The following is a 25861-nucleotide window of genomic DNA, read 5'->3' on the forward strand; positions in this document are numbered from 1 at the left end:
AGGGACAAGGAGGCACTGATTGAGCCAAGGCAGGGAAGGAGCAGTCCTCTTCCACCTGGCTCTGTGTGGTGCCTTCTGCATCAGGGACACTGAGGCATCTGCTCAACACTTCCTCACCTATCCCCCTCCCCCCCAGCCCCTGAAAAAAACAACCCAGTAATGACACAGATGGCTAACTAAGGACTTTATTTCAAACAAAAATTAAAAAGTTGAGAGTTCTTTCCCCGGATGTGGGGGAGGGATCAGGCCAAGGAATCCCCTGTGGCTAGGCTGATCCCCTCATCCACAGGAGGGGTCCCAGTCCTTCCTGCCCTTGACCCCGGGACTGGGAACCACCACGCGTGCAGGACCCTACGTCAGAGCCAGCCGCTAGGAGGGGACAGAGGCAGGCAGCAGCACAGCCAAAGGGCAACCACAGGAGTCCTAAGTACCAAGAACCTACTGTCCCCACCCTCCCCCTTCCTGGGGCCCAGAACACAGCAAGGATGGCCTAAGGGAAGAACCTTGTGGACCCTGGTGAGGAGCAGAAAGGCCCCAGTGTCCCTCCCATCGGTCGCCTCTCCTCCAGAGGGGGAGGGCATCGAGTCCTGCAGTTTCCTGCAGTTTGTCGGGAGGGGAAGTCCTGGCAGGTCTGGGCCCTGCCGCTGCTGGCACTCCCACTCCCAGCAAGCTCTACAGTTACCACATGATCCTCTGTATTTCTTGCCTTCCATTTCCCATGGGTGGGCGGGGCTTCCTCCCGGGAGGGTCCCCCACCCCTGCCGGCCCGGTTCACATGATGCCATTGGTGAGGTACTGGAAGCCATCGTAGAGCTTGGTGGTGATGGACCGCATGCTGCCATCCACCATCTGCTCCACCAGCAGCTGAAGCTGCTCCTCGGTCATGCTCATGTGGAAGCGCTCTTTCAGGTTGCGGATGGTGCTGGAGCCGTGGAAGCAAGGCAGCTGAGAGCCTGGGGGAGTGGCGAGGGCGCGGGTCATGGGCTGTCTGCCGAGGCCCTCCCCTCCCACTTCAGCACCTTCCCTGGCTGCAGACACAGTTCTGCCTGGGAAGGGGAGTTCCGTCTTGAGCCCATCTGCACCCCACACTCCTCAGGCCCTCCAGGTGCTGCATGAGGGCAGAAGGGGAGAGGACCAGCACCATCTCGCCAAGGGCGGGACCCAGAGGGAAGGCTGGGGAGAGGGTCTGGGGAACGGGCCCTGAGCTGGGCACTTATCTGGTCGCAGGCCAATGCCTATGCTACGTCTGACACTCACAGATGATCTGGGCCACCGTCATCACGGGGCCAGACGGGGACGCTCCTGAGCAACGGCGACAACCTGTGGGGTTGGGGCAGGGGCGGGGAGGAGGAGGACACTGGCAGCTTAGCCCAGTGTGCACTGCAGCCTTGAGAAGGGAGATGGGAGACAGGGCCCAGAAGAGCTGGGAGAGGAGGGATCTGGGACAGGAGGGTGAGGTGGCCAGGAGATGGCTCCGTGGGAGCGGATCAAGAGGAGAGCCGAGGGAATACTTCCAGCTCAGCAGGAGAGGGCAGTGTTGGGACAGGGAAGGGGCCTAGGGACAGGGCAGTGTGTGGTCAAGGGCCAGCAGGGGGGAAAGTGGTGACCAGAAACACATGGGGTGGCAAAGAGAAGAGCCAGAGACATGGAAGGAAACAAGCTAAGGCAGACAAGGGACAGGAGACAGGGAGGGACGCTGTTCTTTCCCTGAGTGTGCCTAGAGGGTGGTTTCTGTGGCCTGTGCACCACCCCCCGCATACCCTCCCACCTCCCCTCCAGCTCTATCAGGAATCAGGAGGAATGTCCCAAAGGAAGAATGGCACTAGATAATGGGAGCTGGAAACCCTCTGGGAGTACCCCCCCCCCCCGCCCCGTCTTGAGGTGGAATCCACTTTTTGGAAGTTCCATGCTCCAGGACCCCAATATGAGTGGGAACCCTGAGGCACTATGGGCACTGCCCTGTCCCCAAACATATGGCCTCTTCCCAGCCCACCTTGCTGCATGATCTCGACGATCTGTACCACTTTGTCCATGTGCTTTCGAGCAGCAATCAGCCCCTGCAGCATCAGCATCTTGTAGTAGTTGAACATGTCGCCATCCAGGCCCCCCATCACCTGTGAAGGGACACTTGTGTGTGCACAGGGCTCAGTGTCCTATAAGCCAGCCAGGACCCCCTCCGTCGGGGCAGACACGCCAAACTCCATGACTTCCCCGCTCTCTTATCAGGCAGGAAGCCTCCCAGGACATCCAGCCTCACCCTGACTTGCTGCCATTTCTGTTGTTTGTCCCTAATTTGGGGGGAGCCCATAGCTCCCTCTCCCAAGACAGAGAAAGGACACAGTGAGGCACCTCTCCTTCCTGACTCACGTCCACAAACTCTGTGGTCAGCTTAAAGGCTGACGTCTCAAAGCCCAGGTTTCGGGGTGAGCTGGACAGGATGAAGCCAAAGTCGATGTGGATGATGTGGCCTTCTGCATCCAAAAGGATGTTTCCATTGTGTCTGAGGAGGGGGCAGAGGAGAGAAAGAGGCAGTAGTAAGTCTGACTGAGGTGGGAGCCTCAAGATGCAACACACTGGCCACGTGATACCAGGCAGGGGCACCTCCTGCCACGTTTGTTGCTGCTTAGAACTCTGGGCCCAACCTCCTAGGACCTAAAGCTAACAGCGGAAAGAAGGGAAATCAGAAAAGTAAACTGCTATCAAAGGCCGTGGAATCTGAAATTGTATTATGATTATTTTTGAAATTGCATTAACAACTGAAAACAGTTTAAGAATGTCCCCATTTTCCAAAAATCATGCTTCTGGCACCCAAACTGATCCCAAACAGAGCACCTGGAGGCAAGGAAAGGTCTCTAGCTCCAGCCAGCTGTCTCAGAGGCCAAGCCCTCTGCTCAGTGGGAGGCTTCTAGTCAGAACATACTTTACCTGTATTTTCATGGTAATTCCTGTCAGCCCCTTGCAGAGCAGAGCCCCACTATAAGAGCACAGGCTGAGCGGAGTGTACGTGTAAAATAGCGTGGGGCTCTGAGCAGGAGATTCTAACTACATGGTAAGATCACTAACGTTAAAAGAAAAAAATCTCCGGAGACAATTATTACAAGCTAGCTGCAGGAAGAAGAGTTAGAGGGAGAGAAATCCCAGGTCTCCGTGATCCCCCCAAAATGGCCAGCAGAAGGAGGAACAGTTAGCATGCCAAGCATGTGAACCCGGCCCATTCAACCTAACTGACCCTCTCTCTCAGTGTCAACAGAGGCTTTGGCAGGCTAAGAGCTCCTAGTCTGGAGCCCCCTTCTCTAGGTCTGGTGTGACTGGCTAAAAAAGGGGAGAGAGGGGGAGCCAGTCCCACCTCAGTCCTTCCCCCTTGGGGAAAGCATTACAAATTTAGCAATACAGGCAGTGTTGGGAGTGAGAAGGGTTTTAGATGTCCTAGTCCAAACTTTCATTGTACAGGTGAGGAAACAGAGGCTCCAAGAGAAGGGACTTTCATGCCCACGGCCCCATGGCTATGGAGGGGAGGCTTCTCTCAAATGCTGGAATCCACTCCGCTGCAAGGTGGTCCGGGGCTCTCTGCAGCAGTTGAGATCTTACACCTGATTCTACATGGTTCACTGTCACCACTTCTCTCTAGTGGCTGATCCATTCACAGATTGATGACATCTGCTCTTTATTTTACAAGGCTTATCAGCTGCCTGACCCCTCACCCTCTTTAAAGGATGATCTCTACTCTTCCAAACACACTAGTTTCCTACAGGAAAGCTCAAAGGCCTGACTAGCACCTGCCCGCCTGCCACCCCCACTTAATCCGGGGCTCAGCTCCAGGCTCTCTGGGCCTTGGGTTCAAAATCCTACTTCTTCAGGGATAGTCTAAAGCTTGCAACCAAAATCCTTACAAATAATCACATTTCCCGTTGGCCTGTGCATGCAGAGCCTCTGCTGGGTTCCTTTGTAGGGCTGGCTGGGTAGAATAGGCAGAGGTCCTGAAAGCTCCTGGACCCTCATTTCCCTTGGGGGAAGCGCCTGCCTCACAAGGTTTTCGTTGGCTTTTAATACGAGAATGCCAGGCCATGACAGGTACTTAACGGATGTGAGATTTCTGTTAAACATCCTGTTAGTCAGATCTTCACACACTGCCATGTTACCGGGAGCCCTAGGAGCTCAGGCCACTGCACACCTGTCTTTCCAGGAGGCTGCCCTCTATCTAGTGAGAGGTGCAACTCACAGGAACATTCAGGGTGCTGACCTTGAGTCACTCACTGTCCGGAGACAGACTCTCTAAGACCGACTTTCTCAGGGGTAACTATCTCTGTACAACACGTTGTTCACCTATACGTGAAGTCGGACCTCACAAAGTTCAATGTGATATTGAAAGAAATGACCACTTTGGGGGAAACAACAGACACTTAAAAGCTTTGGAAGTCATGTGTTGGAACAAGAAAGGGAGTATGGGGCTGGGAGGTAAAACTTTGTGTCCACCATGTCCCTCACATGCATCTTGTCTCCTGCTCTCGGTCACCGTCGCCACCACCCTCAGGCCGGGCCTCAGTACCTCTTGCTTTGTTGCTGAAGACCCGGATGAGTCCAGCCTCACCCTCAGCGCCACAGGGGCAATCACCAAATGGTCACTGAACACAACTGGACCCTGTCACTCCTGCGCCTGCAGACTGAGGCTCCTGGGCCTCACAAGGGAGGCCCTCCGACCTGGCCTCGGCTTACCTGCGGTGCCTCCTGCTCCCTCTGCCAGGCAGCGTGGCCCCGGCTTTCAGCACACTGGGCTGATCCCTCTCCTGGAGAGTCCCTGCCCCACAGTGCCCTCTAGCCTCGTCCTCCTCATCCTTCAAGACACTGCCTGCTCAATCCCTTGCTCCTCCCCTAGGTCCTTCAGGTCTCCGCCTCTGTATCCTAGTACTTGTCAGTCTGCCTCCCTGCTGAACCCGCCCGCAAACACGTTGCTGCTTCAACTGTGCTGTTCGTTCCACTTTGACATCTAGGCACAGGAAGCGGGGAAGAGTGAGAACACGCATGAAGGGCCGAGGTTAGGATGAGGAGTTCACCCACCTGTCCTTCACTTGTAGCAGGTAGCAGACCAAGCAGTAGCCAGCACAACTTTGCACAAAATTGCGCTGGGCACTGAGGAATGCCTCAGTGGTATAACTGCCGTGCTCCTGCAGGAAGTAATCGAGCAAGGAGAGCTGTGACTGCTTCTTCACCTGGTGAATGGACACAGCGTTGACCACTGGTTCAATCATGCCGCTGTCGGCCGAAATCACAAGGATCTTGTATGGCTTGATCCACAGGGGCACTCGCTCCTGTTCCCAAATGGACTGTGAGGAGACACAGAGGCATGCGACTATCATCTTTCCAAACTGGGGGAGGAGGTTAAAATCCCCCTCTGACCTCAACCTTGGACAGTCCCCATGGTTTTGGATTCTGGATCATCAAGTGAGTAAAAAACCCACTGATCCCACTGAGGACCAGGGAGGTTTGAAAGAAGTCCAGGGCCCGACAATACACAGGGAGGTATGTGAGAAAAGCATCGGATAGATAGAAAGCCCCAAAAAGGCAAAGAAAGGATTTAGGTGCAGAAAAGCCCTCCCTAGAAAATGACAATATTTTCAGAAAGAACTGGATGAAATAGGCGAAGCTGCTTGCAGGCGACCAATTCAAAGGTTCAGGGGATCGACAGCACACTGCAAACCACCTGCCACAGGCCAGTTCGGAGACTAAAGGACAAGCCCAGCCCCCAAAGTTCAGGGATCACAGAAGACACGGGCCACGAAAAGGCCACGAGGGGTCATTGTGGAGCTGTTCCCATGGTTGTACTTCCTGGGGAAGTACACTGGGGAAGGAGCACCGGCTCAAGTTGTGTCTGCATCCAAGTTAGCCCCGGGGCAGAAAGCTGGGCCCCAGCAAGCGCCCTGTGGGACAACCTGCACGCTCACCTCAGCTGGCTCTTCACCTTTGTCCCCCCTGCCCCTTCTTACCTGCAATTGCTTCAACACCTGGAAGGCCAGGAGCTCCTGCCGAAGATCATCCCCACACTTGACAATGACTGACAGGAGCCGCCAATTGGGGAGGTGGCCATAGGGGGAGCCTTCTCTGATCCGCCTGCGAAGAAAGAGGCAAAAGCAAAAGGTGATGCCAGGAGAGGACAGACATTGCTTCTGCCCGAAGTCCAGATCAAACTCCCCACAAGGCAAGGACTCAGAAGCCTGGGAGCCTGATGGTTTGGGAGAGGCTGATGGACAAGACAGGGGGTGCGGTGAGTCCCGGGTCACCTGCAAGCTCTGGGAGGGCCTAGAGATCACTCCCACCTGACTCACCTTACTTTCTCCTGCCAGGGCTCTTTGAGAGCAACTGCAGAAGGGTCTTCTGGGTCTCGTCTGAAGGCTGTGGGGGTATGAGCCAGCTGCTCCGAGAGCCGCCGTCTAGCAGGAAGAAACTATATCATTTGCTTGGAGGAGACACCCCAGAGCCTCACGTCCCTGTCAATGCCGGAATTTCCTGTACTCTTTCCTTGACTCCGGGCACACAGAGCTAGAAACCTGGGCTGAGAGTGTTGCTAACCTGGTGGTTTCTAATCATGTTGCAATGCAGGTTACCAGGCCCCATTCCTCCACCGAGACTCTGAGTCAGATCAGGTGTGGCTCTGGCATCTGTGTTTCCAGCAAGCTCTCCTCCCCTCTCCCTTGATTCTGACACGTGTAGTCCTCAGACTGGGTCCGAGAAATGCTGTTCTAATTCCTTCCTCTGGTGCTTTCACCCCTTTGGAGTCCTCTTAAAATGTAACGTCCTTCTGCGGTAGCCCAATAATTTCTCAACCTGCACCTTCACTGCCTCAAGTTTTGTGGTCTCAGGACAAGGATAGAGTAAGGAGAGAGAAGAGGGAAAGACAGGCTGACACACAGGAAGGGGACAGAGACAGGCAGTGCCTGAGAGGGAGGAAAAACAAGGGGCAGGGTGGTGGCCTGGCCATACCGGATGTCCCCTGCTGCTATAAACACAGGCTCCTTGCTCTCCTGGCTGGTGATGCTGTCCACAGAGAACTGGGAGATGTTATCACAGCTGTTGGTGTGCACTTCAGGGAGCTGAGAGAGGAGGGGACCACAAGTCAGAAGTGCCAAGCACGGCCTCGCTTCTGTCATCTACTCCTCCAGCCACTCTGCCTGCTTGCTGCCTCTGTGTCACAATCACCCCACCACCTTATGGATGCTGTTCCAAAAAGACTGCCCTGGTTCCATGCCATCCTCGCCACCTGGACCCCAAATGCCTAGGCACTCACACAGGCCTTACAGCAGCGTTTCTCCAGGCATGGACTCTACCTGCATCAGAATTGCCTGGAACGCTGCTAAAACACAGACTCCTATTTCCTGCCATCAGTCTGAAGTAGAATTACTGGGAATGGGATCTGGAAGTCTGAACTTTTAACAAGTTCTCAGAAGACCCCAAGTGTGCTCAAGTTTGCACAGCCCCGCCACAACAGCCATAGAAAGCTGGACTTCGGGCCTTCTACTAGGTGTTGTCCACAGCTTCGGCCTCATTCTCCCTTAGGAGAGAACAGAGCCTCTCCCGACTAGTCGCCTCTGACCATTTCTTCAGTCTCAGCCATTCAGTCTTATTTCCCCATCTCTCTCAAATACAAATTATTCTACCAGACCCCAGGGTCCACAGCAAGGTCCTTCCCTTCTCCTTCCTTCGCAGTGGATCCCTTCTCCTCAACTCCACTCGGCACTTACTGCACACTGCCCTGTTGTATATCCTAAACAAAAATTTTCCCCTTAGATGTCTGTGTCCAGTCTCCCTAATTGGACTGTAAGCTCAAGGACAGAGAGTCTGTCTTCACAAAATGAAATGTGGTTGTGTCACAGTCCTCCATAAAATGTGGCTCTGGCTCCGCATGAGAGTCCAAGTTTCTTTCCATGGTTGATAGGATCCTTCCTACAACCGGGCCCATGCCAACCTCTCCAGCCTCCTTCTTCACCACTTCTCACCCACACCACACATCACAGTCACACACAATGTCCTTCAGTTCCTCAACCGGGCCGAACTCTCTTGTCCTCCAGCCTTTGCACATTTACTACTCCCTCTGCCAGGAGTGCTCCGTCCAGTAAATTCCTACCCATCTTCAGGCCCCCATTGACCTATTACTTCCTTAGGAAATCATCTGCGGTGTGCCCAGGCCCAAGTCGGTAGTAAGTCCTACCTCTACCCTCAGGTGCTCCCATTAATGCCCTGCCCTCTGCAGCACAACTGGGGTCTCGCCGGACTACAGCTACCTGCTGACTGGTCTTGTCATCTGTCTTTTTAGGTCATAACTCCTTGCAGGCAGGGGCCATTGTGCTCACTAGCACACAGCACTCAAGGTTGGCACAAAGAAGGCCCATAAATATTTCTTGAATGAATGAATGTATGACTTATCATTCTCTGCTTCCATAAGACAGCTTTATATAGCAAATGTTCAATAAATACTCTAAGTTTCCCTCACTCCCTTGGGCTTAGGAATTCATCCTTATATTTAACCTAAATTCCTTCAGCAGGAAAACGAGCTCCACCTCAATATTCCAGACTAGCTCTGTCCAGAGCCTTTCCCCTCATCCCCGTTACTACCTAGCTCATTTGTATGGGCACCTGCCTCAGCCTGCCTCTCAGGGTGTGTGGTCCTGTCTCAAATATAACGAAAGCTCCTGGAGAACGGGTGCTGGGCCCCAGTACCACCTCCTGGGAGCTCCCTCACCTCCACCTGCAGCTCGCCGATGTCATCCACCGACCAGGCCTCGTCATCGTTGTCATAGTTGGGCACGGTGCTGAAGCTGCCTGCCCGCTGCTCATGGGTGATACCGCATTCGGGCAGGTTCTCCACGGACCGTGTGCTCCGAATTCGGTTCTCAGGTATCCGGGCGGGGACGTTGGTGGTGTCAAAGTTTTCACATTCGAGGACTTCCACATAGATCAGGTAGGGAGCCTGGCAGGGTGGGGTGCAGTGGGTGTGAGACCAGTATTTGCCACTTAGCTCCACCGTCGTCTCCCAAATCTCCCCTCTGCTAACACTGTCCTTCTAGCTGCCCACTCCTAGCTCCAACCCTTGCCTGTCAGTCCCTTGACACTGTGAACACGACATTCAGGGCAGGAACTTGTCCTGCGAACATGCATTTCAAAAATTTGCGTGAGAGCATGCACAGGTTTTGGTTTTTTTTTTTAATGTTTTAGCTGAGGGGCGCCTGCTGGCTCAGTTGGAAGAGCATGTGACTCTTGGATCTTAGGGTTGTGGGTTTGAGCTCCATGTTGGGTGTAGAGATTACTTCAAAATAAAATTTTTAAAAATAAATAAATGAATGAATGAATGAATGTTTCAGCTGAGCTCCCACTTGTACAGATGATGCACTTAGGCAAAACTATCGATTATCACCATCAAAGAGGCCTGGAAGCCTCTGGGGGTTTGTCCTAAAGATAGACAAAGAGACTGGGGAAAAGCTGGGTGCTGTTCCAAGCAGGGTTCTAATCCTCAATACTTCTTCCGAAAAAGCCGAACCTTAGTACTCGCTCCAATCAGCACACAAGTTCAGCTAATTCTCTCCAACGTGTGTCTGGCATCCTTCTCTCTCCTCCCTGCCCACTCTGATGAGAGAAGGTCTTAGAAACAAGAGATTTCTCTACTCCCACTGTCACTGTGCCTGGAAAGCCTAAGAGTTAAAGATGGGCTGGAAGGAGGTTGGAGACCAACTCTCTCCTGACCATGGGAAGAGGAGGACTGGAAAGATTAGGCCTCTCTGGGACCAGAAAAAAGGCCCAAGAAGGGGGACAAGATGGCCCCAGGATCACAACAGCACTGAGGTAAAGTCAAGATTGACAGGCGCACATGAACCGTGAAGGAGTCCAGGATGTTGGTGCAGCATATCTGGGCATATACACAAACCTGGACAACCATGGGAGAAGAGTCAAATGTAGGGATGGGTTTGGGCCAGAGTCCACCTACCTTGTCCTTGGAGTTGAGGACAACAGCCTGGGTGTGGGGCACTCGGACCACGTGGTGGTCAAAGCCAGCAGTGGGCAGCCAGACTCGAGCAGGGAGCTTATGGTTGAGCAGGGAGAGCTCTGAGATCAGCCGCTGTGTTTTCTGCTCTTTGGTGGGGAGTGTGGCCAGCCGCTTGCCAATTGCCATCAGGGACTTGATAAATTCTCGCTCAGGAGCCAGTCTGACGGGCTACAGGGGGTTGGGGTGAAGTAAAAGACAGTGAAGAGACCATAGAAAAAAGTGGGCCACCCACTCAGTCACTCCTGGCCGTGCAGGCCAGGGATCCCCATGTCTGAACCCTAGGGAAAGAGCTACCTTTCAGCACTGGTAGCAGATCCCACCACTCCACCCCAGACAACCTGAGCTGGGAGTACGTAGAAAAGCCAGCCCACTCCTCCACAGGCTGATTCTTGGGTGGGAGGAGGGCATGAATGTGGGTCACTGGGAGGCACCCCTCTTCTCTTGGCCCTGAGTTCCTTAGGAATTGTCCCAAGGTTTCAAGATGGGTGGAGCGGACAGAGAGAAGAGCTGATTACACCTGACATGCTTCACTCGGCTCAAGGTTCTTGGGCTGAGTCTCTGCTGCAGGGCTCTGCCAGAGCCCACACGGCTGGGGAGGGGAGCTCTGAGTCACTATGTCCCCTTGCAAAGAAGGAGGACTTACACCATTCAAATGACTTCTGTTACCTTCCATGGTATCCCCCTGGTCCACCCCACGGTCTCTTACAAGGGGTCATTGCACATGCAGGGGATGAGGAGGAGATGGGAGTAGACTTTGCATTAATGAAGGAACAATCTATGGGGACAGAAAAAGGAGATGGAGGGAGGGAGGTGCAGGGAGGTGGGTGGAGAAAGCAATAGCTCCTTTCAGCCCTTGCCAAGGGCCCTGAAGGCCTGTCTCTTTCAGTGGTTCTTCCTTAGGTCCTCTTCCCCCTTCTCAGGGACTAGCGTCCCCTTATTAGCTCCCTGCTGTGGGCCTGGCTCTGCAGGCTGGGTACTTCGTCATTCTCAGAAAGGGCAAAGTCTGCCTGGGGAGGGAGGTGGGAGTAGGAGGAAAGATGGACACAAAGAAGGGCTCTTTTCCCAGTCCAAGTCCTTCTATCATAAGGGCACTTTATCAAGGTAGCCAACCAGCAGCCCCATCCCAGCTCCCCTCAGCTATGTAAGAACAGTATCTCCTCTTCTGGTAGAAACAGTATTTCACTCACCAGGCCTTTTTCTCCCTCTCTGTGGGTCCTGTTTAGTTTCCTGAGAATTGAGAATTTCTACCCTCACTCCCTTACACTGCAAAGAAGAGCTTCTTTTGAAAGCTGGGCAGTACCAGGCCCATCTCTGCATGTGCAAAGGGCCAGGGTTCAAAGGAACAGCTCATCTCTCAGCCTCTGCCCCACAGAGGGGCTGGCTCAGGGCTCCACACAATAATGAAACAGGGTATCAGAATCAATCAGGGTTGCTCTGGGAAACAGGGTTGAAAAGAGATAAAGACAGGAAGAGAGCAGAACTGGGCTTCTGTGGCCCCTGGAAATATCACAGGGGCCCATGGAGAAAGCAAAAGAAAGGACGAGGAAATTTGGAGACTCACTCCTTCATTCATCCTGATCCCCTAATCCATCCACTCAGGTGGCAAATGGTCACTGTTCCAAGGACTCTCCACTCCAACCAATTCAGAGTCATCTTAGATTAGAAAAGGCAGAATTCCTTCCCATCCTCCAATCAGCATTTGGGTCGGGGGCCCCTACATTCCTTGAGTATGTTGGAGATGTGACCCCAGGCCTCGAAAGAGGCTCTGCCACATGGGAGGAGATAGGAATCATGATTGAAAGGAAATCAGCACAGAACGGAGAAAATTGACTGGGTAGATAAATCAAAAAGAAAATGTAAAAAAATCATCCAAACTCCCAGAGGGCCCAGCATTTCCTCTCACGTCTCTGCCCAGCAACAAGGTCCAAGACCCTGTGGGATCAGAGGGTCACGGGGTTAGTCCAGAGGGAACAAGAAAGGAGAATGCAGATTAAGGAACCTCCTGGCAGTGAGCTGGGAAAGGGAAGAACTCAGACCTGGAAGAAAGGTGGTTGAAGCTAAAAAAGAAAACCAGCTGTGGGGAGGTAAAACTTTCCTTCAGGCCAAATCCTGTTTGCTTTTGGAGTCTGCTCCCCCAGCACAGGGGCTAGCATTTAGAAGGGCTGAATAAATATTTGATGGTCTGATGGCAGAAGCCATAGGGAAAGGGTTCTGGGTGGGGGAAACAGGATCCTGGGGGTTTCTGCCAAACAGTTCTTGGCGTGAATCCAGGGGTAAATTCTACCTCTCTCCCAGCTGTTTTCTCTAGAGACCCAGGAACAGGGGCTGAGTCATGTTGCATCCCAGGTGCATCTGGGAGAAGGCCCCACCTGGACTCAGGGTACTAGAGGCAAAGGACGGGGAATTCCTCCAGGCTGGGGAGGCCGGGTGGGAGGGGCGGTTCTCCCAGGAAAAAAAGGCACCTTTTAACTCCAGCCTTGGCCTGGGGACTCAGAAGACCTGGGGACGGAGAGGAAATGCGGCCACAGGGGGAGCCTGCCACCCAGTCCCAGCCTGGCCCCACTTACGGAACTGAATGAATTATCAATACTCTCGGTGCTGGAGGAGAGCTCCTGGGAAAGGGCCAGAGGGCAAAGGGAGGAGGAGGGGCAGGGAGGGAGGGGAGAGAGACAAAGGCAAAGAATTTAGCTCCAACCTGGATCATAACAGCTTCTCTTGTGATCTCTACCTTGCTGCTTTAACAGGAGAAAGTCAACCCAGAAACACCACTTGCCCCAATTCTTGACACTTGTGGGAGACACTGGAAGGCTGCTAGCTCAGACCTTCGTAAAAGAAGGGTTAAAGAGACAGAGGGTCTGTGCTTTTCACTTTCTGCCCTTCTCTCCTTGCCTGAACCCAGCTTTCCCTCTAACATCTGGGTGCGTCAGGGCGGTAACTGCCCTGGCAAGCTGCCTGCTTTCTCTTCGTCCACTCAGTCCACTCATGCGCTCCCACCCAGAGTCTTCTCTGTGGAAACCACCACAAAGGGACTGAATGTAACAAGCTGTGTGGCCCCCATACTGGAAAGCCCGCATTCCTCCAGCTTCTTGGAAACAGCAAGGAGGAAGGAGAAAAGCTAAAATTTCAGTGTCAAGGGTGTCTCCTCTCCAATCAGCCTCATTATCACCCTGGGAAGACCAGTCCCAACACTGAAGCAGGTGACAAGGGACACTCCAGAGCCATGAGCATGACACCTCAGGGCTAGATGCTGCTGGGCATAAAGGAGGGGATGACTCTATCTACCAAACCTCCGCAGGCTTCCTATCAGGTTATTTCATGCCCCACTCAATAAATTACAATTCTTGGACCCAAGTTGGGGAGCTGGCCCTAGCTGCATCCACCTGAGAAAGCTGAGCAGCTGGGTAGCAGCCATCCAGGTCCCAGGTGAGGGGATTTGTCTAAATCTCACCCCGTGTCTTACTGGTGTCTAGAGCAAATCAGGGGAAAGGGCTAGTGGTCAAACTCTCCTCCAGCGGCTCTGTTGCAGCTCACGCACAGACCCATCCTGAGTTCTGTCCGCCAAGGTCTCCCAGGGCAGGGACAAAGGGGCAATACCTGTGCACCAACCTGCAGGAGGGCAGGGGCCTGGCCTTAGGAGACAAAGCCCTGGGAGGTCCCAGGGCAGGAGGGCAGTGGTCACTGAGCTTCTACTTTGCAATCAGGATGTCAAGCATCTACTTAATTCCATTCCATGGTTTACATTCTCTTCTAGCTGGAGGTCCTACAGGCAGATCATTCCTTGAAGGATCTGGGGAGAAGGGCACTTTGAGGGAGAAGGCAAGCCAAACACTCTCCCAAGGCAACAACTCCTCTGCTTTGGGTAGGTAGGCAGAGGTGGGAGGGAGAGCTGAGGCAGTGAGGAGGATGCCAGAGTCTGTTCTGACTTAGTGGCTCAATTTCTACCTATGAGCTGGCTGGGGAAGAAACAGCAGGCAGGATATTGGCTCAGTGAGCAATGCTCCAGCTGAGTCTTCCACAGACAGGCCCTGTCTGACTCATTAACAGCCCTGGGGGAAGGGAGGTATATCTGTCCTACTCTGTAGGCTTGAGTCACTCATACTGAGTCAGCTCCAGGACAAAAGCTGAGGCCAAGAAGCTGACATCACACCGCATCAGGCTGGAAGGCCCACCGGGGTTTCCAGTGTGACACGCAGCAGATTTCTCTGTACAAAGGTTGCAGTCCTGAAAAGACAAAGCTCATCTACTAGGACTGTCATTGTGTGGGGACGGGGTGTGGAGTGGGGGTGGTACCTAAATCACCTCTGCTCCCTGGGCCCCTACTCTAGGTCAGAATGTCCAGCATTTTGGTTACAAACGGGAAGGAAAACCACCTGAGCAGAGTCCTCTGGTTAGGCTGACAAAAACTGCTTTGAAGCGGTGCGTCCTAGGGGCTGAAATGGTGAGGGGTGGGAGAAATCCGCGCTAGAGCCCTTGGCTGCTGTGGTCCAGAGTGGAAAAGACCCATCATTAGAGGAAAACAGAACCCTGTGTGACATCTGGGGAGGGGAAGACTGCAGGGAGACTCTGGGCAGGGGGACAGCTAGACCAGCAGCCCCAGGGCCGCCTCTTGTGCGGCCTCACTTTACTCTCCAGAGCTTCTCTTTAGATAATTTCGTGCTTTGTTTAGTAAGCTGGTGACTTCCTCCTTATACGCAGGAGACAGGTTTTCAAGAGAGTCACGACCTCCACCAAAAAACTGTTAGAACTGATGAATTCAGTGAAGTTTCATGAAACAAAATCGGGAGTCCCACACTAAATGGGTCTCTCGGATAATGGGGTCTCAACATTCCAAGTTCCTGGAGGGACAGGCCGTACTTTATCCTCCAGCCCCCACTGCCTCCTGGCACTGGACACTCTGCACACTGTACAACCTCATTTGTTGAGTGAATGAATGTTGCATAACAGGGGAGGAGGAGGAGGAGGAGGCAAACCCATTCCCTTGGTATTGGGCCTTGACAGATGTATCCTCAAATTGACAAAGGGGGTTTGGAGAGACCTCTGTGCCAGACGCCAGTGCTTGGACCCGTAGAGATATTCATGTTTATTCTCTCACTCCTGCTCTCACGTTTCCTAAGAACGCACAGTGGGTTCAGGTATCTCATTCTGCCAGCATCAGATAACCCAGGAATGCCTAGGGATGGGGTATCTCCTTCCTTTCCTGGATCTAGTGACCCACGATAAGGTGCCAGGTTGGAAAGAATGGCAGCCAGAGAAGCCATCCCAGAGGATTTAACAGAATACCTAGGTCTCAGAGTCATTCATGATTGCATCTTGGGAAGGAGTTAGAACCAAGGAAGAGAGATCAAGGACCAGCACAGAGTAGCCCTGAGGCCTCAGCTTTTCTGACCCTAAGATGAGGACCATCAAATGCACACAGAGAAAAGCCACACCTGACAGGAGGCACCAAGGGGCTCACTTCTAGCTGCTCACACACACACTGCTATGGGCCTGAGCCCAAGAGGAGGAGCTCCCAAACCCTTCATGACCGTAGTCCCACCAGATCGAAATGATTCTTCTTGTTCTGTAACAACCTCCCTTCGTGATTCTGAACTTCCCTGCCAAGCTCAACCAGAAAAGGAAATGGTCCATTTTGGTTCTGAGAACAGTTGAGCTCTTCTGCCTGTGCACGGAACTGTGGAAACCTAGATGGCTAAGGCCTAGGCCATTCTTCCCCAGGTGGACTCTGACAGCTGAGGGCCTAGGAAAACGGATGCTGAGAAGTAAGCAAGATGGCCTGGCTGAATGATGGAGGAGTACCAGCTGTGAACTGAGGCCTGGCTGAGCAGCCCTGGGCAAATCACCTCGCCTCTCTAAACCTGTCTCCCCAATGGTAAAATAATCCCCATCTCTTAGGACTTTGTGAGGATGAAACGTAAAGTACCTGGCATGATGCTTGGCACATAATAGATGCTCAATAAATGTTAGCTCTGTTGGCTTCACGATTATTAAACTATTGTAACAAAATCCCAAAATTCCAGAAAGCAGGCTCTGTAGTCTCTGTCCCTCCTGCTTTCTCCCTTCCTTAGTCACTCTGATTCAAAGAAGCTGAAAGAAGTCTCATTGTATCAAAACCGTGGGTGGGTTATGTGCCCCACAGGGGCACATGCCAGCACCATGGCTATATGCATTTTCCAACAAGTGCAAATTCCTTGTTCTTTTCTCCCTTCTTTCGTAGGCTGGGCTGGCAGCCAGGATGAGAGCCGGGATGGTGGTGAGTCAGAAGGGGGTACTGGAGCACCATTGTCTGGCTGGGACACCAGGTCACTGACACTTGGTTGTCCCCTGGCAACTTCCCAAGCTATCTGTCCAGACATGGGATGGCAGTTGGGCATAACCTACTGATATGCTTATCTCCTCCCTGCTCTGGGTCCTAAACTGGACACCCCCAGCTGTTCCTGCAGCCTTTTCCTCTTTCCAGCCTTCAAGTCTCTGACAAGCCTCTGGGCATGCCCAAGATTTACTCCACACCAAGACTGCTTCCCTCTTCCCTTTGTGCTTCTCCCAAATGCAAAGTGAAAGATCCCAGCAAGACATCCCTTCTCTGGAGCAAAGGCAGGCACAAGGGCATTCTGCAGATGCCTCAGTGACAGGGAATAAACCTTACTCTTAAGTCGACAAAAAGCAGGATCACTGGGAGTGGGGCAGAGGGATTATGAGGAGGAGGGACCAGGAGAATGAAGCTAAGGCTGTATTTAACACGCCTTCCCTCCAGCACACACACCATCCCTTTTCCTCCCCTATGGCTGCTGCTCTGAGAGGTTCTGGTAGATCCCCAGGTATCTATCAAGTCAGGGTGGGAGGGGTCTCTGCCACAGTTCTCAGTAAACAGTTAATGGAAAGGCAGGGAAGTTGAGTAAAAACACCCGGGCAGAGTCAGGAGTGTCAGTCTTGCTATTAGCCATATGACCTGAGGGAGGTCACTTTATCTCTCTGGGTCTCTGAGTTCTTCCTTTGTAAAATGAGGCAGTTGGAATACATGAATCCTAAGGTCTTTTTCCACTCTGACATCCCATGCTTTTATCAGTGAAATGAAACAGAGGGAAGGAGAGAAAAGGACAGAGGAACTGTATGTCAGACATCCTGTCTCCATGCCATCTTGCCCCACTGCCCCTTCCAGGCATTTTACCTCATCCTCATTCTCCACTTTGGGGTTGCTGGCTGTTCGTTTCAGGTTGCTGCTGAGGCTTATGCTGGCGGTGGCATCAGACTTAGAGCGCTGGTGAGTCCTTTTAGAGGGAGATAGCCCCATGTCAGGTGCTGGGCTCAGAGAGGGCAGCTCCCTCTTCCGGTGAGCTGGCTTCAGCTCATCTGAGAGGATCAGCTTCCGGAGCTTGGTCCCACGGGAGTGTCGCTGAGTGGAAATGTGCATGTCTGAAGAGTAGGCACCAAGCAGCAGGGCGCACTGGAGGGAAAAGTTAATGCTCTGGCGGCAACGGTGGACGATGTAGGGCTTGATGGCATCACCCACATCCTCATCCATGTGGATGTACATGTTAAGCAACTGAGGCAGATAGAAATCCACATCCTCATTGCGAAAGCAGAAGAGCCGGTTGCCAATGTAGGCTTGTACTCCAGGCTCCTTGGAGTTGTACAGGTAGGAAATGGCCATGGAGATGTCGAACAGTTTGGACTCAAACAGCCTCAGGAGCCAGGATTGTCTGGCTGAGTTGTTCTGCCGCCGCTTCCTTGCTCCCTTGGCTGTGCCTGAGGCCACAGTGGCCCCCATTTCATCTTCTTCCTCCCTTATCTGGGAAGGTGGATCATCCAGGCAACGGATCGCACTGTCCAAAATATCTCCATTGACCAGCTCCAGTGGGGTGCCTGTGCTAGAGACGGCCACGCCTCCACGCAAAAGCTTGACTTGCTCCAGCACCTCCTGGCAGGCCTTCTGAGCCACCTCGCGGTCAATCACCGATAGTTCCCCAACCCCCTCCGTGATGACGCCTAGCAAGGAGCCCCCGTTATTTCCTGGTGGGCCAGGAGTGGGCTCAGAAATTGGCTTCAGAGGGGCAGGTTCCACCACCATGTCTCCCATGGCCACAGCCAGACTTCGAGCTTCCAAGCTGGAGGAGGAAGGAGAGAGAAAGGAACAGAAAGGGAGACACATACACACCAGTTAGTGGTGGCATCCTTGGGTCTTCCTTTGCCCACCATGAAACCTACCCAGGCCCCTCCTCTTTTTGTCTTCCTGGACTTCTTCAAAATCAGACGACAAGCCATCTCCTATGGAGCCTCCCCTTCCTACCTCTATGGCTGATCACATTACTCTTCCTTCCTTCTGCACTTAGCTACTCGGCTTAGCCTCTGTTCCTACCTTGTATTTGCAAAATGTTGCTTTACATGTTATGTTTGTATAGGTGTATACATTCTGCAGATAGACTGGGAAGCAATTCTCGTCTTACTCCCTTGTCTCTAACTCTTCAAATGTTTTTCTATCTTTGTGCTCTTTCTGGGTCTTCCCTGACATGCCTGCCCATAACCTTTTTCTTTTCTTCTTTAATCTGTTATTTCCTTACTCATATAACACTCCATACACAGGTCCTAAGCATCTCACCTTTATTTAGTATCAAAGTCTTCATATATTTTTCTAATCACAGATACTTTACCTTCTCTTTAGACTCAAAGTTCCAAGGAATAGGGCCAGCAAATAGTATCCAGGTTTCACTTAGAAGAAAACAGCTCTAAAACAACTATCATCAACTCTGCAGAAGTGTGTCATTTCTCTGCTTGTCTGACTTCATGACACCATTCTCTCTTTCTCTAGTGCTGTGGTAGCTGAAGTAAAGTGGAAAGACTCCTGAACTTGGAGTCAAATAGGCTAGGATGGGATTCAAGATCCTGGCTCTGCCATTATGAAATGTGTAATCTTATGCAAACCATCTATTTTCTGAGTTTCAGTTTCCTTAACTGGCAAATGGGAAAAACATCTATTTCTCATTGTTACTGTGTGGAATAACTTCATGTGTGTAGAAGGATCTAGCACAGTCCCTGGCACACATTAGCAGTCAATAAATATTAGATGACTCCCAATCACCTAACAGGCTAGTAAACAGTGTACACGCATGCAAGTGTGTGTGTGCGCACACATATACTGTTTGTAAGGAAAGTGAACTTGAGTTACACTCGTTGTCTGAGAATCCTCCAAAACATTTATGACCGCTCTCTCCTACCCCGACACTACTTTCCCCCATTATCACACACACACTTCAAGAACTGGAAGGGCTGAGAGAAAAAAAAGAACTCGGGCCAGAGCTCATGGGTCTATAACATGCAAACTACAGGGAGGAACAGGAATCACATCACCAAGAAGCCCTCTCTGGAGTGACAAAAGCCACTGCTCTCCTAGAACGGTTCTTCAGAGCCTCACCGAATCCACATCAGAAGAGTTAGTGCACAACTGAAGGAAATTTCAAAACGGGGACTGGGAGAGGCACATTGTTAATGTCAGCTCAACCCAGCTCCAGCGTCTGACGGTAGTAAGCAGTGGGCTCAGAGGCCTCTTCATGAAAACACAGAGTGAATCTAAGATAAACTCAAGAGCATGAGCAAGAGGAAGGCAGAATCTACTGTAGAGCTGGAATGCAGGTCATTTCCAACTATTAGTGACATCACCTTGGATGCTTGTGAATCTGGGGACATAAGACTTTGGGTAGGTGAAAAGAGGCTCAAGATACAAATTCTCTGATCACACTGAGAAGCTCCATTTTCCACTGCCACCCTCCCAGGGCCTCTTCTTGAACCTCTAAAACATTAAAAGTCAAAGCTATTCTGCTCTGCCAATACTATTATAGCCCAGCTCCCTGCCTCCCAGCAGTCCCCACTGAAGTCTTGCTGGAAGACAGATGAGGAACTCTTCTGTTCTCAGAGATCACCAAAAAAGGCTTCTTCGGTTTATCTTTCTCCCAACTCTGTCAAACAAGAAGTTCCTATCCCTGAATTTAATTTCTCCGATGCAGCTTGAGCTCGGAATCCGTAAAAATTTGGCAACTTGTTCATTATCTCTCCTAAAATTGGGCAGCATCCTCTGAACAGCAGAACCAGCATGGCTGCCTAGGTGGATCTGTCCCTACTCACAGCTTTAGGTGACACAGGAGTCATAAGGAAGTTTCATCTCCCCTTGCCACACCTTTGCAGGGTTCTCTGAGCAGAGGGTCATTCTAACTCAACTGAGACCACTACCTTTTAGGTCTGCTGAAAAACTCACATGACAGCTTCAACTGTTTTATGCAACTAACTTTGTTTCCTCAATCTATGCGTGGCACATCTTTCCCCTTCCCTGTATTCCAGAGACTTCCAAGTCACCAAAAGCTCCTAAAATCCACTTTTCAAAACTTCTGAGAGATGTGAAGTTCAGACAATCTCCCACATTTAGCACCACAGACCTCACCAGGATCTGCAGCAGATGCCTGCCCACATTGATCACAATTGGGATTGTTACTGGCACCAGCAAGGGAGGTAAGCCTGCCATTATTATTTTTTTTAATCCCAGGGCTCAGCCAGGAATCCCACATCACAGTACTCAGGGGACTCCTCACTGAACAGATCCCCCATCTAGCAGTCTTTATTCCCTAGGGAACCAGACAGTGTCATGAGGTGCAGGAAAACTGGATTCTTCTCCTATGTAGGAGGCTTTGCCACTAGAAACTACCAAACTGGAGGTGGACCTCCCTGGCCTCTTTGAGCCTCAGGGATTGCCTGCATCTGAAGCGAGTCATGGGGGGAAGGAGGTGTTGAGTTGCCAATTTAGACAATAAGAAACAGGAAAAGGATTTTCTAAAACCTAAATCTTGATATGGTCTTCAACATCAATTCATTCCTTTTCAAAAGCAAAGACAATATAGCTTTGGTAAGTAACCATTCTAAAGAAAGGGAAAGGACTAGAAAGCTAAAGAAGAAACGAAGAAACAGGTCCTGTATTCATCACCCTTCCCCTTGTAAGAGAATTAGAAAAAAGAGGGGTGCCTGGGTGATTCAGTCTGCTGAGCATCTGACTTGATTTCAGCTCAGGTCATGATCCCAGGGTCATGGGATCGAGCGCTGAGTCAGACTCCATGCTGAGAATGGCCTCTTAAGGTTCTCTCTCCCTCTTCCCCTCTCACTTGCATGCTCTCTCTCTCTCAAAAGAGAGAGAGAGAGAGAATAAGCAAAAAGAGAACAAAATCCAAATCTTTAGTATCAAATGGCCCCTATGCTCTCAAAGATGTTCAAACAACTGAGCCCCACATTTCACACTGGGAATCTAAACTGTCCTTCCAATTAGATAAAGGGGACTGAAAATGCCTCCCCTGCCGCAGTCTAGCAGCTGGCTTCTAGGCACTGCGATGGGAGTGGGGGGTGTTAAAAACTGACTGGGCTCCACAGCTTACTGTCTGGGCAATGTAGGGAATCCTCGTTCAGGGCAGAGTGCAGCAGGGGCAGACAGAAAAGCTATACATGCATGTGTTCTATGTGACCTAGGATTTAAGTAAATGTCTGCAAAACCTCTAGGGGTAGGGGATGTTTAACCTGGTTTCCCACTTCTCAAAAGATTCCAAGCAACAACCTTCCACCCCTGTACTGGTCTCCATTAAAGGCCTTCCTGGATTGGCCTCTGCTAGGATAGGAGGTAAAAAGCCCCTAATCAATCCTCTCACCCAGTTAACCACCATTCCCTTCTTGGGGGAATAGATAAATATGGATTGGTTCAAACCAAACCTCATGTTTTTACACGTTCCTGTATTTTCAAAGAATAGTCTTAAGAGAACATCTGAATTTCCAAGCAGGTTGGCAAGCTCAATTTCCCTCCCTTTGAGATGGATCATGTGAGTTAGAAAAAAAGGTAGTGAAGCCACTATCTTAATCCTACAAGGTGAGTAGCCGAAAGGGAATGTTACAGGGGCGCCTGGGGGGCTCAGTCGGTTAAGCATCCAACTTCAGCTCAGGTCATGATCTCGCGGTTCGTGGGCTTGAACCCCGCGTCGGGCTCTGTGCTAACAGCTCAGAGCCTGAAGCCTGCTTCGTGTTGTGTCCCCCCCCCCCCCCACCTCTCTGTCCCTCCCTTGCCCGTACTGTCTCTCTCTCAAAAATAAATAAAACATTAAAAAAGTAGAGACCTTTACAAGTTCATGGAAAAGAAAGGGTCACATATGTTATTTATAGTTACACAGGATTCTAATAAATAAAAGTGACAATTATATAAATGAGAAGTGCAAATCCTCTAAAGTTCAATCCTCTTTTGTTACAATTAATAAATCAAGAAATAGAGGCACAAGCATTTTATCCAATGCTACAGTGCTAACCTTCAGAAACAAATATTGTGATAATGAAGACATTAAAGGAATAGGATAGGGATGAATGGAAAGGAACTGTTGATCTCATCATAAAAGTGCCACTGGATTTGTTACCCAGTATATGTTTGCCTTTGATAATAATTTTTCAAACATTTATTTATTTACATATTTATTTAAATGTTTATTTAGAGAGGGAGCTCATGAGTGTGGGGGGAGGGGTAGAGAGAAAGAATCCCAAGCAGGCTCCACACTGTTAGTGCAGGCCTTGATCCCACAAACCATGAGATCATGAGCTGAGCCAAAATTAAGAGTCAGACGCTTAATCAACTGAGCCACTCAGGCGCCCCTAAGATTTTATATTTTTAAGTAATCTCTATACCCATCGTGGGGCTTGAACTTACAAGCACGAGGTCAAGAGGTGTGTTCCACTAGCTGAGCCAGCCAGGCGCCCCACCTTTGATAGTAATTTTTAAAAAGAGGTTGCTCTTCCAAAGAGACTCCACATCACCCTAGGCTGCCTGTTGTGCTGTTGAGAAGTTTCTTCTTATATCTTAAAGTCTAACTCAAACCTTCCTTTAAGAAGGTCTCTGCTCATCTTTCCCCCTTGACCTCAATGGATAAGGTAGAGACTGAGTACTATTTTTCCCCTCTAGAAACTCTGGGCTGAACAGTCAAGCAGGCTCAGGCCCTAGCAGGAACCAGGTAAGTGCTTCCCCAAGGCCCCAGTGGGGAGTTGGTATCAGGGAAGAGGGCATTCTCAAGCTACCAGCAGGAGGGTAGGGAGGGCAGTGGTCGCAGGGTAGTTAAGTCAATATTGAATCAGGCTGAGAAGTCTCTGTGCAGGGCCATGGGAGCTGGTGTAGGCAGATTCCAGCCAGACAGTCCAAGCCAGCTCTGGGAGCCCCTGCTGAAAGAGACAGATGGCAAAGAAAGTAACCTGTGCACTCACCTCTCTCTGAACTGTTACTCCCTGTTGCAAGCCCCAAATGTGCTTGGACTAGGCCCTGTCTTGTCTCCTGCCAATTGCTGAAAGGTTCTACCCAAACTTCTTCCCCAAATCAAAGAATTTCAATCTGCTGCTTTGGATGGCGTTTGGCAAACATGTTCTCATGAGGCATGGACCCAGCTCTGAGAATGAAGCAGGGAAGCTAGGGGAAACAGGATTTCTCTTTGGGGGTATTTGAAAAGAGTGAAAGTCCTCCTAAAAGGGGAGATGAGGAGGCTGTGCTCTGGCTCAGGAGCAAGGAGGGAGACCAGGAAGAAGGGGGAAGAGGAAGCATGATTACTTTCAGACAGCCTAGAGTCGGAAGATGAATGGAACTTCACCAGCCCTTTCACTGTCATAGGCCGGGAGACATGGACACAGGGAGCACGTTTCCAAGTTCTTCTCCAGCCATCTCCCTCCAAGGGCTTTCCCACAAACATACTTCCCACCTATAAAATTTGGATTATGGACCAAGTCCATGAGGAACAGCAGAGGTGGTCAGTAATTTCATGCAGTGGGGCAAAAAAGCAAGGCAAACAGAGGAGGCAGGCCTGGAGCTTGTCTTTCAAACGGACTTATCACCACAGCTGGCAACTAGAAAGACCCAACAGAGAGACCACAATGAAGGAAAAGTCTCAGGTCAGCTAAGCCACTACTAATAAGTGCCTTTTGTCTGAGAAACCCATAATGTTCTGTAAACAAATAAACCAAGTCTAATTTTCCCCTAACCCACATCCTACAAATAGCCTATTACACACCAATGCCCACAGAGTGGGCCATTCTCCCCAAAAGGTCACTCTAGAGGTCAAGTGAGGAAGTCATATGCTGAACCCAGGAATCCTGATTCCGAATGTACAACCTTTTTCTAATGTCTCATGTTCCTTTTCCCAGTTACCTCCCAACCCCACCCCAGGCCTAAGCTCTTATAGAATCAACCAAAACTATTCCAGTAAGCCACAGACAGTAAACTGATTCCTGGATCTGGACAGGGGTGGGAAGACACTCTACTCTGTGATGCCTTAAAGACAAGCCTAAAATTAAGTAATCCAAAACAAAATTTCTCACAACCTCATTCAGTCTCCATGCAGGCCTGTTCATCCCTCCTAGTGGCTGATCCTGAGTAGTCAACAAAGTGTAATCTGATAGGGACTTCTTCAAAACTTGCTCCATCCTTCAGAAACACCCTTCTGTCCAGAAAAGCCTGAGTGAGACAGCTGAGGCTCCCCCTCCTCCCAACACATTTTATCTCAGTTCAAGGTTTAGCTGATCCTGAAATAAGTGGTATGTAAAGATGAAGAATGCGACAGAGAGCACATGAAGACCACATGGAAAACAAAATCAAGTGTCACAAGGATCAGAAAAATCCTTGAAATTCGAGGCAGAAGCTGTCAAAGTTGGAAATCCTGAATGGGAAGGGGCACTGTCAGATCTTTTCTCTTCTATAGGAACAAACCTCCAGAGGTTGGGGGGTTTGAGGAGGGATGAAAGGGAAGCTAAAGAAAGTTACAGGGCTCATAAAGCACTCTAGAGAAGAAGGGTAAGAATTAAGGTCAAAGTACAATGCAAATGGTACTTTGGGAATGCCGATGAGGGCCTGAGATTCCTTAAGGAGAGAGGAAGAGACAATTCTTGAAAGCCAGGAGCTGGGTGGGTGGCAGTGAGGTAATGGAATCAGAAACAGAGGAAGAGGGCCACGGGGAAGTGGAACCCAGTGCTGGGGCTGCACGAACACATCGGAGAAAAGGGGCAAAATAGGAAAGGGGATGAAGGCGGAGGCTGTGGGAAAGGTTTGGGGCGGGAACACAGATGACGAGGAAGGGCAAACAAGGGTGGGCATTACAAGAGGTGTCCTGATGTGGAAAGGGTTCATGATTTAATAGAAAATAACTCGGGACAGAGGCAACAGAGACGGGGGGGGGGGGGGTCCCCGGGGCAGAGGGAGGAGCTAAACAGAAGAGGAAGCCAAAAAAGCATAAGAGGACCCTAGGCTTGAGGGAAAAGAGTGGAGAAGACACTCGGGGTGCAGCTGCCACCAGGACGTCAGTTTTGTAGTTGAACCCAGGTGTGGGGGCGGGGAGAGGCTGTGCGGGACAGGGTGGGAGAGGGCCCCCCCCCCCCCACTCACAAGGGCCAGGGGGACTCACGGGGTAGGAGTCGCTTACCTCCGGGAGAACCCCGCAGAGGGGGTGCGGGCGGTCGGGGTCGGGCTGCCGACACCGCCGCCTCAGCAGCAGCGGCCGCTCCCGGGTTCCATTGGCCGCCTGCGCTTCCCTGACAGCGGCCGCGGCGGCTGAGCCAGGCCCCGGCTTCGGGGCTGCCCTCGGCGCCGCCTGACGGGGCCTTCGCGCTGCCTCAAGTTCGACCGAGCCGCACAGCCTCCTCTCCCTCCCTCCACAAAAGCAAGACCAAAAATAACAGACAGATAATAAATAAAATCCCAGCAGGGCTCGAGTCTTCTCGTGAATCCCAGCAGCTCTTCGTGGGATGTGCCTTCCTGCTTCTTCGATGCTCAGGACCCTACCAATCCCATAGCAATCT

The 25861-nt window shown here is 51.2% G+C and overlaps 1 protein-coding gene across 5 annotated transcripts; it reads right to left on the reverse strand.

Annotated features, from left to right (window-relative positions):
• Positions 1-169: 169 nt before the first annotated feature.
• On the reverse strand, positions 170-25817 carry PI4KB (phosphatidylinositol 4-kinase beta). Of its 5 annotated transcripts, XM_027056189.2 has the most exons (13): positions 25486-25817; positions 17196-18132; positions 12598-12642; positions 9971-10198; positions 8732-8959; positions 6976-7085; positions 6321-6425; positions 5982-6105; positions 5056-5321; positions 2368-2500; positions 1994-2114; positions 1258-1320; positions 170-953 (listed from the first exon to the last, which is right to left on the reverse strand). In XM_027056189.2, the coding sequence occupies exons 2-13, from the start codon at positions 18102-18104 to the stop codon at positions 772-774; spliced, it is 2514 nt and encodes an 837-aa protein (XP_026911990.1). In that variant the 5' UTR covers positions 18105-18132; positions 25486-25817; the 3' UTR covers positions 170-771. The 5 variants fall into 5 exon arrangements, with proteins under 5 accessions (XP_026911990.1, XP_053070766.1, XP_026911992.1 ...); XM_053214791.1 differs by lacking the exon at positions 6321-6425; XM_027056191.2 differs by lacking the exon at positions 1258-1320 and having other exon boundaries at positions 25486-25758.
• Between the last annotated feature and the right edge of the window lie 44 nt (positions 25818-25861).

Source organism: Acinonyx jubatus, chromosome C1 (genome assembly GCF_027475565.1).
Source record: "Acinonyx jubatus isolate Ajub_Pintada_27869175 chromosome C1, VMU_Ajub_asm_v1.0, whole genome shotgun sequence".
Lineage (NCBI taxonomy): Eukaryota > Metazoa > Chordata > Mammalia > Carnivora > Felidae > Acinonyx > Acinonyx jubatus.